The 15,490-nt window shown below is 34.2% G+C and overlaps 1 protein-coding gene across 4 annotated transcripts; it reads right to left on the bottom strand.

The window, feature by feature from the left end:
• Positions 1,883 to 11,788, bottom strand: LOC109727036 (E3 ubiquitin-protein ligase COP1). Of its 4 annotated transcripts, none has more exons than XR_002220698.1 (14): positions 11,369 to 11,788; positions 10,823 to 10,900; positions 9,049 to 9,204; positions 8,264 to 8,623; positions 7,833 to 7,990; positions 7,592 to 7,657; positions 5,729 to 5,813; positions 5,493 to 5,648; positions 5,276 to 5,374; positions 4,994 to 5,098; positions 4,729 to 4,908; positions 4,047 to 4,157; positions 3,653 to 3,893; positions 1,883 to 2,143 (listed from the first exon to the last, which is right to left on the bottom strand). XR_002220698.1 is itself a non-coding variant. In XM_020256898.1 (13 exons), the coding sequence occupies exons 1-13, from the start codon at positions 11,771 to 11,773 to the stop codon at positions 3,723 to 3,725; spliced, it is 2,130 nt and encodes a 709-aa protein (XP_020112487.1). In that variant the 5' UTR covers positions 11,774 to 11,788; the 3' UTR covers positions 3,331 to 3,722. The 4 variants fall into 4 exon arrangements, 2 of the variants coding, with proteins under 2 accessions (XP_020112487.1, XP_020112505.1); XR_002220697.1 differs by lacking the exon at positions 1,883 to 2,143 and adding an exon at positions 3,331 to 3,566; XM_020256898.1 differs by lacking the exon at positions 1,883 to 2,143 and having other exon boundaries at positions 3,331 to 3,893.

Raw genomic sequence — 15,490 nt, 5'->3', positions numbered from 1 at the left:
ACTATTTATATTTATTGATGTTTCATAACAAATCAAAAAAATTTTAAATTTTTACTTTATAAATCTTCTGTCTTTTATAGTATTAACCCGCCGCATGCGCGGGTAACTTCACTAGTTTTACAATACTTTACAAATTAGCTTGCATGAGGGTGTTTAATTGGTGAAGAAGTGTAAATTACGGAGATATAAGCATGACTTATAATTTTAAGATTGAAATTCATCCATTGAATTATGCAATTTGTAAGATTTGTTTATAAATAAAGTATTTTTTTGGGGAATAATCATCTAAGATTCGCTAATCAATCTATAAATCAAATTAGATTTTTTTTTTTTTTAGTTTTAAAACTGTGTGCTAATTAAGTGGTTTCGAAAAGGAGCCAATTAGGAGGTGGTGAAGCGGCGCATGCGGGAATTCCAATGGACTCGTAGCCAATCGGGCACTTGTGTGGCTTTTATTTGTTTATTAATTAATTTATTTATTTATTTATTTTTTTGTGGCCTCAATATTTTTGAGAAGGACGAAAAATTGAAAGTGGCTCGACCGGATCACAAAGGGCAATGTGACGCGGCCCACAGTTTGAGCGAGTCGCCACTTCCCCCATAAGTGACTCGATCGGTTAATTTCCACAGGCTCCAACGGTTCAATGGAACCCGGTGCATGGTTTCCTGTTTCCAAGTTTGGTGGTCGCAAATTGTAACGAGTTTTGGTTGTATCCCATAGTGTTGAATTTGAAACTAGTGCGGAATATTCTCGTTCTTCTTTTTTAAGTTGCCGTTGGTTTCTCGGTAACCGAGAGGCCAGGCGCTTGAATTTAGATTTTTTAAAATGATATTTTAAATTTTTTAAATTTAAAATTTGATATTTTAGATTTTTAAATTTAGATTTAATATTAAATAATATAAAATACAAAATATAAAATTTTGAACTTTGAATTTTGAATTTTCAAATTTGAGATTTAAAAAATTGAATTTTAAATTTTGAATTTTTGAAATTTAAAATTTATGTATTTAAATTTAAAATTTCGAATATAAAAATTTTAAAATTTAAATTCAAATATAATATAAGGAGTAATATTATTATTTTCTATTTATAACTACCCATTATTCTTTTTATTTCATCTTATCTATCCACACATTATTTTTCTTATTTTTAATAACAACTTAATTTATATCCAAATGCAAAATTAGTCTATTTCAAGTTTATACCTGAGCTTATACCTATCTCTAGAATAAACAGCTCTTGCTTATACCCGAACTAAACAGAGCTAGTAGTGAATAAAAGGGGAAAAAAAAAATCTAATTAATTAGTGATACATATATTTTTTGATAGATCATCACTTACATATATGCGAAAAGGACAGCTGAATTGTGATTTTAAAATAAATTTGAGATCTTAACCTTTAAATACCTCTACAAAAACTAGACATGCTACCTCTTCAATAAAATAAAAAATTGGGGTTATAGTTTGCACCAGTATAAATAGTGGCCTAAATTACTTAGTGGGAGTCATTTGTATTGGATATTACTTCCAATCCCAATTGGTACCTTAATAGCCTTATATTTTAGAAAAAAAATATTTAAGAGCAAATTGTTGTAAATTAACATCTTTTCGATTAGCAAAGTTATTGTAGTTAATTTGTGTCCTGTTGCTGAACAAAATTCGAAGTGGAGAAATTTTCTATAGTATTATGAGAGGAGCTTTTCTGAATTTTATGTAATAATTAGTAAAGTTACCTGCGCATTGCGACGGAATGATATTATAAAAGATAAAATATAAATAAAATAAAAATTTTAAATTTTTTGATTTGATATGAAACTTCAATAAATACAAATATAAGATATAAAACAAATATAGGTATAGATATAGAAAAATTTATAATTTCGATAAATAAATCACACATAACAATAATAAAAAAAGCAATAAAAAAATTTCTACACCAAACACACCTTCATCGCCCTATTGACGTCGGGGAGGCAAATTCCGATCTTTACATCGCCTTCACCGCTAGTATCGAGCTTTTTCCTTCGTCACGACTATGTTAATTATGTATAGATTCTTCCACATCCATTATTTTTTTCCCCTTACTGACTCCAAATTCATCACCATTTCCTCCTGCCGCGCCCCGTCGCGATTCTCAGAATCCTAATTTCAATCCACACACAATTAAAAAAAAAAATTTAAAAAATTACAAAACATTAGCCCTTTTTGTGCGCCAAGAAAATAAGTAAAAAAAAACAATATAAAAAAAAGTACGAAGAAATTTTATTTTACTTATTTATTTTTGTGAAAGCAATTGAGATGTGGAAGCTAAAAAGATGAAGCATTAGATGGAGATGAAATCATACAAACACATTAATTGAGAGGTGGGAGTTATTAAGATAAAGTATTGAGTGGAGATAAGATCATATAAATACATTAATTCAGAGATGAGGGATAGGAAGATAAAATATTGGGTGAAGATAGGACTATATAAATTCATTAATTAAAAGGTAAGGGTTAGAAAAATGAAGCATTGGATGGAAATGAGAGTGGGAAGAGGGAAGCCAGCGGTGAAGGAGAATTCATCACGTGGCAAAAATTTAGGAAAAATAATATATAGGTATAGATAGTAACAGAGTAATGACATAATGAATTAAGGGGTTATTTAGTACACCTATTTCAAATTTTAAAATCAGAATTTTACTGATTTCGATAGTTGTTGTTTGTTTTATTCCTATATCCATTCCACTCTAGAATAGAAATGATTCAATAAATTTATACCACAATCCGACTTTGAATTCTGAATTGGCCCCATCTCTCGCCTTTCACCACTTTTCTACCTCTTAACTAAAACATTCTATCAAAAGTTGAAGTCTTTCAATTATCCATTCCGATTTCCATTCTAATAACAATATAATTAAATTTCTCATTCTCACTTCAATCATGGACCAAACATGCCATAAAATAAAAAATATTCTAGTAAACTATCAAATAAAAAATCATTAGTGATTTCATACTATGATAGTAATCCATCGTCGCATGATCTTGACTGCCGCTGTGGTAGTTGGTTGTTGTTCTAAGAGACTATTTTAAAGGTTGGGGGTTTGAACCCCCAACCTTTAAAACTGAATCAAAATTGCGATTCTTCTAGACCCAAACATGAAATGTTTAAGATTTTGACTTTTACGGCCCTACCACATTAAATAGCTCATATATTCCTCCGTTCTTCGGTGGTACCGCAAATAAAATATCATAACTATCTCATCGACATAAGAAACAAATGGAAAAATTCAGCCACTCTTGCTTTCAGCCCGCGCAATCACAAAGCCAACGAGCGAATTGGATAAAAATTTCTCATCACAGAAGCACGGTCCACATTTAATTGGAGAAAAAGATTGTTAATTGTCGACCACGAAAAACAAAAATCTCAGAAACTACTAATGGAAGCACCTGCACTAATGTTAAATGCATGATATATCAGATCAACAACAGTGCATTAATATACTGTGTAAACCAAGTTGCTGTATGTACATAATCTGCCTAAACCTGATTGATTATCTTCAAAACTGCTGCTAGGATCGATGACCTGATAAAGGCCTTCTTGTTCCATATAAGAATAGCAGATAAGAATGAGAAAATAAATTAAAAGAAAAGCGTGTCGAAGCCACTTACGAAGTACATGTAATGTACAAGTGAATCATAAGAAGGCGAGCTTTGTCCTCGGTACAAAGCTCATTGGTAATCAAGCAGCAAGCACCAGAACTTTAATGGTCCCCTGACTGTTCGCAGTTAACATAGTAGGGCTATCACTTTTCCAGCAAACAGCACTTATGAAGTATGATCCGGCATCGTCATCCGCGTCGTCCAGATCGGACGATACGAATCTATGCCAAGCTGCAGGCTTAGAGATGGCCTGCGAGGTTTGCAAGTTAGTTTGGAATGAGGGGTCCACCTCTCTTAGCAAAATACGAAGGAGAGAGGAGAGCTTTTGAAAACGAGGAACAAAAATGATTTGAGCCAACTGTGGGAGGCATCGGAAGCAGATTAAGAAGTTTGTTTGACTAACCTTATGGTAAACAAAAACATCGTTTGTCTCGCTTCCGCAAGCAATGTATTCACCATTTACCGTAAGACCCACAAAATTCTTCTCATTTGTGTGGCCTTTGAATGTGCGTACCTGAGAGAATAAGTTGTGATATCAGCCCTTTTTTCCTAAATCTGAATTAACATTGAAAGCCAGAAAACCAAGAACTGTTAGATATTACTTACAATAACTGCGCAAGGGTACAGAAGCTAGAGGATCTCAAATCATTAAAGGTTGGATAGAGGTAACCATCTATGAAAGAGTGGTTTACAAGAACAAGAAAACCAAATGTGGAAAGCATGCAACGACAAGATTCAGCATCAAATTTCCATCTTGCCATATTGACTAGTCAGAAGTAAACACATTTCAACCTAAATTGAACTTCCAGAACTTACTCCACTAACTATATACTGGTATGTTAATGTAGAAAAATTCTTTCAACGAAGAAAATTTCTTTGTATCTCACATGTGAGTTCGTGGGAGAAATATAGGAAATTTGTGCAAGTCCATATGATGCGAGTCATGTACTTTATTTTGTTCTATCTGGAAATGGTAATAACCAAAAGAAGCTGCTGATAAGGTGGCAAACAAAAACAGCTTTGCAAAATAAAGATTGCCATATAAAATTAACTACACAGATAAGGACAACTTTGAAAGCACATACAGGAGAATTATCTTTTACATCCCATAAGCGCAATGTACTATCTGTTGACGCAGATGCAAGCTCACTGGTAGATAAGAACTTCACATAGGAAACTGCTTTTCTGTGCCCTCTAAAAACGTGGACTGGAGCACTTGTTTTTCTCAAATCAAAATAGTGAATGTGATGATCAGCAGACCCCACCTGAAAAATGATGTTATCTATACCGGTGCCTTTATTAAGTATTAACAGAAAAAGACATAACAAGTAACAGTTTATAGTTACATACAGCAACATAAATGCTTGATCCAGGGTTATATTTGACAGAGCAGATATTTGCTTTCATATCAATATTAACCACACTGGCTTCTTCCTTTGTGCACCAAACTTTGACCTGTTTGTCAGGAGTAAGATGCAGCCAAATAAAAATCAGATAAGATGTACTACATAAGATAATGTCTCAGTATTAACAAGTCACATTTCGTCAGTTGTAATAGTTAACATGTCAAGAGGCATAGGAAGATGTAATAGTAGTAGTAATACATAGATAACATTTGCAGTATTGGATTACCTTGCAATCATCACTACCAGATACTAGCATTGATGGATCTGTGCGTGAAAAATCAACACTCCATGCTCTCTTTTCGTGCTCTTCATATTCCATCACGCTCTGGATATACAGAGTAATGAACATTTCTTACCCACCACATTTGTAGCAATCAGTGAAACTAAAAATGGGATTAGATGGTAATTGAAAAGGAAAGGCTGTTGAAAACAAACATAGATACCTGGCGAGTATTTACATCCCAAACAGTCACTATTCCTTCGTAGTCACTGCTTGCAATAATGTTTTTTGAGTACTTGTTCCAACTTAGGCAACTAAGTTTGGACCGGGTTGACATCTCTACAACAGGACAGTGTACCTCTGACGGTTCATTTACAACCTGTTGAAAATACAAGATAAAGAGGTTAATATCTTTGGGTGAAACTAGTACTTACAAGATAAGAAGATAGAAAAGCTTACTGTGGAGAATTCAAAGACTTTAATACGTTTTGAAACTCCAGCAGTGGCAAACAGCTCATCATCACGATCAAACTCTATGCTGCATCTTAAAAAGTATCATAAAATTGCTCTGGACTTAGCAATTAAGCAGGAAAGAAACTCAAAAATGTAAACGGGCTGCAATTACTGTGGATCGTAACTATCAAATGATTTTGACATCGATGTTTCCTTGTCTGAAACCAAGGATTGCCTGTGCCAGCAGCACAGGCCTGTGCCGCCCGTACCATACCTTGCCAATGGCGTGCCAGCACATGACATAGGCCCATGTCGCCCGGCACCCAGAAATGCTGGGTGTACCACCATGTCTCACGGTGTGCCACTCTGTGTCGCCCCATGCCAGTTTTGGTGGTCGAAAGAAACGTTTTGATGGTCACAGACCTCCAAATGATGTGTATAGGTAGGCAGTAAAGACCGCTTTTGGTCCTGTTTGACCTAATCATAGCTGTGAAATTTGAGAGAGAGAGAAATCTCCTCTTTCTTTTTCTCTTATTCCCTCCAGAAAACAATAGGATTTTGGCATTTGAAGAAGTTTAAAGGTAAAATTTCTAACATTGACCTTGTTCATGATATAGATCTATGGTCTTTTTAGCCTTTTTTTGGCCACTTCTATCATGTAACTTAAGAATTTGTAGATCAAGATTTTTTAGGTTTCTTCATGACTGTTAATGAAAAATCTTTCAATTCTGTGTTATTCTTTTTTTACAAGTTTTTTTTTCTTTTTTTATTATTCTTTTTTCTTATTTTTATACCCTGAAAATTAGAATAAGAAATAAACGATTTGAAATGCCAAGATAATGATCTCTTAAATCTACTATCATTTAGACTTTTGAAGCTAATAATATTTTTATTGCATAATGTTTTTTTTTAAATTTAGTTTACTATATTATTATTTTAATTTTCAAAAATTAAAGTAATAAAAGAAAAGGATAGGAATGTTGAGATAGCAGTAGATCTCTTAGATCTACTAACATTTGAAGCCAATAATGTGTTTAATTTCATAAACCATAGTGTTTTTTTTTTCAAATTTTTCTTTTTTATTTTTTCATTCTCTTTTTTTAATTCAAAAAATTAAATAATAAAAGATATTTAGAAATGTTGATATACTTCTCTACTAGGAGATCTATTAGATCTACTAACAGTTGAAGCCAATAATGTGTTCTATTTCATAACATATTCTTCCTTTCAAACTTTATTTTTTTTTCATTGTTCTTTTTATTTTTAAAATAATAAAAAGAAATGCTAGAAATGTTGTGTTCTATTTCATAACGTATTTCCCATAATTAAGACATTATATCAGGCTCCATTTTGTAAACTTTTTGGATTTCATGTTACCCGCAGATTGGTTTAATAACAACAAGCAACACTAACTTCATTGCATGTAACGGAAATAAGTGTGATGGATGACTAGTTCATGAATATATTCTTTGCCTGATATAAAGGTGCATGCCAAGTAACTCTTCCTTTTGAATTTTCTAGCTCCAAGCACTTGTAATCTATTCAAATATTCAAAGGTATCAACCCAGCTGGATCCTTTGAAGTAATGATGGAAGCCCATTGTCGGGTGAAAGGTTTCTGAAAGCTTTTAAAAAGCAATAAAGCTTTTATAAGTTACAAGGCTGTAAACTAATCTACATATGGAAGGAACATGAACACATTTTAACTTGTAAAATAAAAGCCACATATGCCAATTCTAATATCAAGATTTGTAAAATGAGCAGCAAGCCTAATGGCAAAACCAGCAAAGCTAGTTAAAGAACAAAAACAGTAACACTAAAAAAAAGATATATGCAGAAGTTCAAAGTATTCTTTCCACCGTTTACTCACCTTGATACAATATTTGCTGAGTGAAAGAGATCTCCATGTCTAAGTTCCGCGATGACACGCAAGCGACTGAATTATACAAAAGTGTACAAGAATGAAAAAGAAAACAGGGAGAAATAAATCACAATAGGATCTTAGAAATTAATAATGCAAAAAAATATATATGTACAATGATCTTTTTATCAACCAAATGCAAAAAGCATCAAATTCAAAACCTGACTAAGAACTCAATTAATTGCTGGACCTGTATCGAGTAAATGTTGTCAGCACAGACTGAAAGTCCTCAAGACCTGCATGATAGCCTTCTTTGCTTATACTGTTAATCTCTCTTTCTTCTTGTCTACTTTGTTGATTTGCACCAAGACGCCGTTTTTGCAAATAATATTCTTGGAGTTCACTAAACTGCACGATTAGAATAGTACATAAATTAAGGTCAATTTAGAGCGAACAAAACAAGAACAACAAAGATTACTTTTAGGTAATTATGTTACTGAAAAGGTATAATCATTTAGAAGTTTGGAAGAACTATATTAGTTCGATAACAAAATATGAGGTGCAAGAATTAGAAAATATTAAAAAAAATTGGACATATAATATAAAATTCACTTTTAACTTAAGTAATGACGAGAGATACTACAAAAAGTATCTCCAATAAAAAGTATGATAGACTTAAACCTGTGCATGGATTCGTCTCTTTCTAGCTATGGCAACTCCTGATTGAATTAGAGGATTTGGTGGCTCTGAACCGGTAAAACCATCTCTTCTTTGGAAGCCTTGATTGTTCTTTTGGGCCTTCATGTCAACTTTCTTACCCTGTAAATTTCCAGAACAAACACCAACAAGAGAGTTGCGAGCATTGGAGAGAAAGAGATTGCTATTCTTGTCAGCTGTGGAAGGCCACATCTTCGCTGCAACAGGATCATCCAAAAGCATGCGCAATTTCATGGAGTATCTCTCTTTGGCACGGTGCAATTCTATTTTGTGCCTCTCCACAGCACTTATATCTTCTTTGATGTACTGTAGATCAGTTTGCACCTGCAGAACCAAAGGGATATGAACTTACACTCCAGTACGATACGCTAGCCTCACAATATAGATTAGAAGCAGAACTAACTGGCCTACGAAGAAACATTAAGAAAAGATAACAAAAAGTTTTAAAATAACACCAGTGATATATTACATATACATCTTGACAAAATTATTATCTAATACAACATATAGCACTGTAAATCTAAGTTTCAACATATAAGTTGGGGACTCACCCCGACCCACTAGGGGAGGTTGGTTTCATATGCAAAAAAGCATTTCAAAGAGGGTCTCTTCTGCAAGTAGAATGGTACATAGTTGAGAAATTATGTTTTTTAAGTGCGTATATGAAAATTCAGATTTTAAGATAGCCACAGAAGGTGGAAATACAGAAGGCCTACAAAAGAAACAAAATCAAATTTACAAAAGCAAACCTCATTCAACTCGTCTAGTTTTTGCTTTCTCAGGCATTGCAAGAAATCAAGCAGTATTTGCATGTTTGTCTCGGCCTCTTGTTGTTCCATTTTCCTCTTTTTCTCAGCAAGAAGTCTTAACAGGCCATCTAGCTCCTTAACTGACATTTCACATCCCTGTCTACAAGAAAAGAGCCATCTAAGTCTGCAAAAGATGATCCGTGATTTTTAAGATGACTAATATTCTACTTGACTACAATAATGGTAACAGTTGAATTTCAATTGATGAAACACATGCAGTTCCTCTGCATGAACATTACTGATAAAAAGTTACTAAAGCTATGGTCTTTTTGAATAAAATTGCAGATACTCAGCAACAAAGCGATATAATTTCACAACAAGGATTTAAGTGCCGTGACACGGGATCGTGCCGGAAACTTGCCGGCACAGTACGGCACGATGCGCGCCAAGCCGTGCTGATGCGTGCCGGTCAAAAAAATTCTTGTGTGCCGACACATAATAGCATGAAATATTTATTTTCTTTAGCAACAAAATATTCTAACTATTTATTATGTCTTTTTATCACATCTTTTGAACTTTATTGAGAAAATTACTTACTAATTTAAAGAATAGAGGGTTTTGAGCTATGCCATTGGCACGGGATCTGTATCGTGCCGGTATATTATTGGCATGGTGCGGTACAGTGGATACGGCCCGTGCCGACGGGCACTTAAAACCTTGTTTCACAAAAAAGATCGACCGGATCGATATAACATCGAATGGACTAGTTTTCCTATAATTAGCTATCCAAGCAACCAACCAACCATCCGACCAATATTCGAAGAAGAAATTGCTTATAGTAATCTCCAAGCACAAATCCGGCACCTGGACTGACACTCCCACTTAAATTAATTCATTTAAGAATAAATTCTATATAGGATGGAAGTTGGCATGCTCAGTTGCCCACAACACTAGAAACATTACCGAGAAAAGTTAGAGAACAGTTTCTTCCAGATAACAAAAAGTGAACAGGCTTCCATTCCGCTGAAGAACACAGATATTCTAAGCATTATGAGATATGATGGGTCAGAGAGTCTTATCACAACTTTAAAGATAGCCTTATGGTTGTTTTGGATTGACCCATAGAAAAAAACAATGGCTGTTGTCTCCATACAGTATGACAAACATGAAAAAAGGCTGTAAACCTAGTAGATGGAAGCTGAGAAGCTAGAAAAAAGTCCTGCATATATGGACTGTCACATGAGTGATGAATATATTCACCGATTTCAGTAGAATAGTTATTAAAAAAATAAATAAACAATCTATCGGATAATACATTAAACAAAAGTAATACCAAGATAGAGAAAGATGCAAACATCGCCAAATGTTGAATGATAAAAATCCAACTAAGGTATACATAAAAGTATAATGTTCTACATGCCATAGAGCTGAATGATGTTAGTCTCTCACTTCGTTTGCTCAAAGGCTGTAAATATAGTAAGAAAACTTATGATAGAAGAATCTTCTAAAATCCTGTCATTATAAAAAAAATAGGTATCGAAAAGTGTAAATTTTAGTCATACTCAAACAGCTGAACATATTATTAACCATCATATATGAAGCCATGGGCAAGAATTTCAGCACAAAGCAAGATAGCAAAAACTCCATACTACCTCCTGATATGTGCCAAAACATGATAAATCCCTGTTTAGTATACGGAACAGAAGTTTCATAGCAGCACTTCCAACATTGTGCACCAGCAACACCCATGTATCAATGTGAAGTAACCACTGACCTGTTGCAGTGCTAGACGAAGATGCTCCATAGGTGATGCAGTTTTTGCAATTTGACGGGCTGCGGTCTTTTTCAGTACCTACAAGAAATTACTGCTTTAAGCACCAATCTACCATACAAGTCAAATGAACACTTTAATTGAGATTTCTTTCCTCCTTCAATACTTGTAAAACATACTAGGTGGATTTCTAATACGCATGCCTACTTTCATTCAATTCTAAGAATTACATACCAATCCGACCAAGTAGTAGTTTGGTCACCCTTGTCCCTGATTATTCAACAATTCAATCTATAGTGCACAAGTAATTGTTCAAATTGGTGTGAAATTCTTAGCCTCTATTTGTGCATTAGCAGTTCGTTCACTTGTATAGGTATAATCCCAAAAATGGATTCACCAAGTGCACCATAGACCAGATCAGAGAAAAAGGGAGACGAGTTCTAAGCCCACACGATCAAGAAAGATGCGATCTTTACAAAAATTCCAACCGCACCTCACTCAAAAAACCCAATTTGAACTCAGAAACAAATTATAGGGACAAATTCAAACCTTATCGAGGAGGAAATTGGGGAAGAGGTGGTTCTTGGTGAGGTAGTGAGAACAACAGGGGCAATCGCTCTTGTTGTTGAGGTGGGTGACGATGCACATGTAGCAGAAGCTGTGGCCGCACGCGGTCAAGAACGCGTCCTTGATCATCCCCATGCATATGGGGCAAAGCAGGTCCTTGTCGAGCTCCGCCGCCGCCGCCGCCGCATCCACCGCCATGGCCGGGCCCCTCTCCTCCTCCGCCGCCGCCGCCGCCGCCGCCGCCGCAGCCGCCGCGGCGCCCCCGGCGGCGTCCGTGGTCTCCGAGAAGGACGGCGCCGGGGCGGATGCGGAGGTCGCGGGAGCCGCCGCCGCCGCCTCCGCCTTCACCACGGAGGGGACGAGGGCGCCCACCGACGAGTCCCCCATCGATCGATCGATTCCTCCTCCCCCCCCGCCACCCCACCCCCTTCTTTGGACGCTCTTGGGCGTGGGTTTGTGTGCGCGCGCGTGTGTGGACGAGGAAGGTGGAGACGAGCGGTGAGCAAGAGAGAGAAAGAGAGAGAGAGAGAGAGGAAGCGGTGTTGATGTAATGTGTTATGTGTTATGTGTTATGTGTGTTATGTATTATGATGTATTTATGTATGTATGGGTAGAAACGGACCACGTCGGGTGGAGAGCGTTGGTTGGATGGTGGAGAGAAGTGCGGAGTGGGAACTGGGAACTGGGGAGGCGAGCGCAAATGCCGATCTTTTAGGCCCCGTTTTTTTTTTTTATCTTTTTTTTTCCCAAGGATTAAGAATATTAGATATAATTTTTTACCTCTCAAATAATTTTGAAATATTCAGCAATAAAATTAAAATCTTATTTAGTTGATGACGCTGCTATTTTTAAAAATAACTAAAATTATTATATATGATTAATTTGATAGAATAGTAGAGAATAGTGAAAGAAAATAAGAGTTGAATTTATTATAAATAATTTTATAATAAAAATAATTTATTATAATATATAATGAGAAATTCTAGTTGTGTTTTGAAGAGTGTAGATCTTACAGCTCCATCCTAAGATTCACAAAAATCTAAATAATTTTTAGCCCTTAGATATAGTGGGTGTAAGATGTATATTCTATTTTGGAGAGTTCAGCTGGAATACTATCGATAGCATCAACTTATTGGTGCTATTAGTTTTTTAACCCTTAGATTTAACCATTTGATTATTTTTACCCATTAGATTATACTATTCAACCAACCACCGACTCAACCCTAGGGGGCCCACGTCATTCTAGCCGTACATTTTTCAATCCAAAGGTTAAAAAACTAATAGAACCAATAGATTTGTGATATTGATAGTATTCCAGCCTAGTTCCTATTTTGGGATGTGTTAGTAGCATTGCTCATATAGAATATATTATGTTTACATTATTTAATTTTAATTCAATTTATAATTTTAATAAAACTTAAAATTAAATATTAAAATAATATTATCCAAAAAAAAAAATGGAATAGTTTATCAAAAGTTATGTTGGAATAGTCAAAAACAGTAAATTTTGGATAAAAATCACTCGATTGATGTAATAGTAGAAATAACTTTCGTTATCCCCGCTTTATTCCTTAACCAAACAGACCAAATTGGAGTACCTGTGTATTCTTTCACTTTAAGTCATAACTTTATTTTCAGTTAAAATTTAAATTTTTAAAAAAATTATAATTGTCTCAGACTCATTCTAGAGAGAAATTACTTATGAAAAAAAATATGTGAAGAAAAAAAAGGTTAAAAATGTATAGACAACTTCTAAATTTTAGCAGAATTTGAAATTACCTCCTGAATTTTTTTTATTTGATTTACAGCCTCTCTACTTACTAAAAGTTTGATTTAAACGCTTCTTCAGTAATTTTAGGATTTATTGTTTCAGTCGAATTTTTCTTGATAAGCCAATAAATAAGTAGTATTTTAGAAAAATTGAAGGACCATTAACTTTCTAAGATGTAATTTTTATGTAAATTCTAATATACTTAATATTGTTTAACTTCCTAACTTATAACCCACTATTTTATGGGCATTATATTTATACTAATTATAACTAAAATATGTTGATCAAATTTTTTTTTGAGAGAGATAGGTAGCACGGTACCTGCTTCGTTTATTTCATTTAGAAATAAACGAAGCTGAAAATGTGAATCAACTAGGATTCGAACTTGGATCTCATATGTTGATCAAATTTAAACTGCAAATGTATTTTATTGCTTTGTATTTTATTGGCCTTTTTTTTTCATTTTAACTGAATTTCAAAAATTGCAAAGAAGAGAGCTTAAATTAATAAGTAGGGGAGTGTAATTCAAATTTAAAAAAAATTAGGGATCAATTTCTAAATGGGGTAAAGTTCAGGAGTGTCTATATATTTTAACCAAAACTATAATAAATATTAGCATATCAACTTCCTAGTTCCTGCCAAGCAACCAGTAAAACTAAAAAAACTTTAGCAATACAAACAAACCAGTAAAACTAAAAAGACTTTAGATCCATAGCAATACAAACAAACAACAAAAATGGAGTAATCGTTACCTGAACTTTAGTTTGTTGAAAAGTTTATTTCAACATGAGTTTCCACCTTTGATGAAACAAACAAGAACTCAGAGATTTGCACTCTATTTCCTGTTTTTATATGTTTTTTTAGATCTAATAATATAATGCTACATGTATTTAGTAAAAAGAAATTTAACGTGGTTCTCGAACACCCCCTTCAAATTCACGGGTAAGAGGAGGTAATAATCACTGATCGTTTTATATCTCCTTTTGTTCATACAGGCTGGGTAAAATTGCATGAAAGCCCAGTCAATTATAAGCTATTTTGACATTGATTACAACCCTTTATCCTTAAAAACTCCATAGAGTTTAATCAATTCTTTTAAACTTTTTAATATTTAAAAAAAAGAGAGAGCAAAAGTTCCCAATAAATTAAAATTTTATCAAATTTTATCACCTATTTTCATCAAATTTAAAGGTTATATATATATTTTTTTAAATAAATAAAGCAACAACAATTAACTAGTAAGAAATAATTAAAATATTAAATTTAATGAACTTTTAACAAAACTAATTAATAATGCCTAAGGGCCTTTACCTCCCAACAAAAAAGAGAAGAGAGTAGATCATTACAAAAATTATAAACCTGGAGCCGGGAAACTTTGAATATTTCACATCAATCAATCATCCCAAGATAGAAAGTACAGGATCAGATCTATGGAATTCCGAAAGAACAGATCTTATATCAACTCAAGCTTCAGAATCCAATTTCGAGTCCCTCTAACTGATGACAATATTCATACTTTTACAGGGAGGTTACATATCAGCGCACATGTAAAATTATTTATCCTTTTGGGAATATATGAGCTCCCAATAAAGCTAGACTACTACTAAAAATTAAAAGCAGATTCCAGAATTACAAATAGCCTAAATCGTATATAACATACGATCAACATATTGATCCTTGATTCGGATGTCCCACAGGGAAAGTAAAAAAGACTCAGTTTACTTGTAAAAATATTCTACCTTTATTCCCTAAGCCCTTGTTTGGTTGGGGGTTAAGGGGTGGAATAATCCCTTAACCCCTATATTATCCCCAAACATCCTAAAAAATAGGTGGGGTTAGCTAACCCCACCTAACCCCACCTCAAATAAATTATCCCGGATTAGCTAACCCCACCTAATCCCACCAAACTCCAACCAAACACTATTTTTTATTCATAATAACCCACTATCTTTCTTATCTCACCTACTCCAACCAATCATTATCCTTCTTTATCAATCATTATCTTCTTATCCCACCTACTCCAACCAAACACTGTTTTTCATTATTCTAGACTAACTCCAACCCCCAACCAAACACAAAAAAAGTTTAACCCCACTTTAACCCTGAACTTAACTCTATTTCTGGAATAGTTATTTTTTCCTTAACCCCGAACCAAACGGAGGCTAAGTTCCCTTAAATAAAAAATGACAGTAAAATTAGTTCTCTAAAATGAAGGCATTCTCATGGTTGAGAACTTGAGATACCAGAAATGATGGCTAAACTTTGCTAATATCATGAATAAAGATATACAGAAGTATCGGAAATCGTAAGTTTCTCCCAAAACCTATCCGAGA

The sequence above is a fragment of the Ananas comosus genome, linkage group 2, assembly GCF_001540865.1.
Source record: "Ananas comosus cultivar F153 linkage group 2, ASM154086v1, whole genome shotgun sequence".
Taxonomy (NCBI): Eukaryota; Viridiplantae; Streptophyta; class Magnoliopsida; order Poales; family Bromeliaceae; genus Ananas; species Ananas comosus.
The sequence above is the reverse complement of the archived record's forward strand: the minus strand, read 5'-3'. Positions and strand labels throughout refer to the sequence as shown.

Coding starts and splice junctions, on each gene's coding strand:
- LOC109727036 (XM_020256898.1), bottom strand. CDS start 11,773: ATGGGGGACTCGTCGGTGGGCGCCCTCGTCCCCTCCGTGGTGAAGGCG. Junction 5,099..5,275: donor CTGGTAGTGATGATTGCAAG/GTAATCCAATAC, acceptor CCTGACAAACAG/GTCAAAGTTTGGTGCACAAA. Junction 4,909..4,993: donor GATCAAGCATTTATGTTGCT/GTATGTAACTAT, acceptor ATCATTTTTCAG/GTGGGGTCTGCTGATCATCA.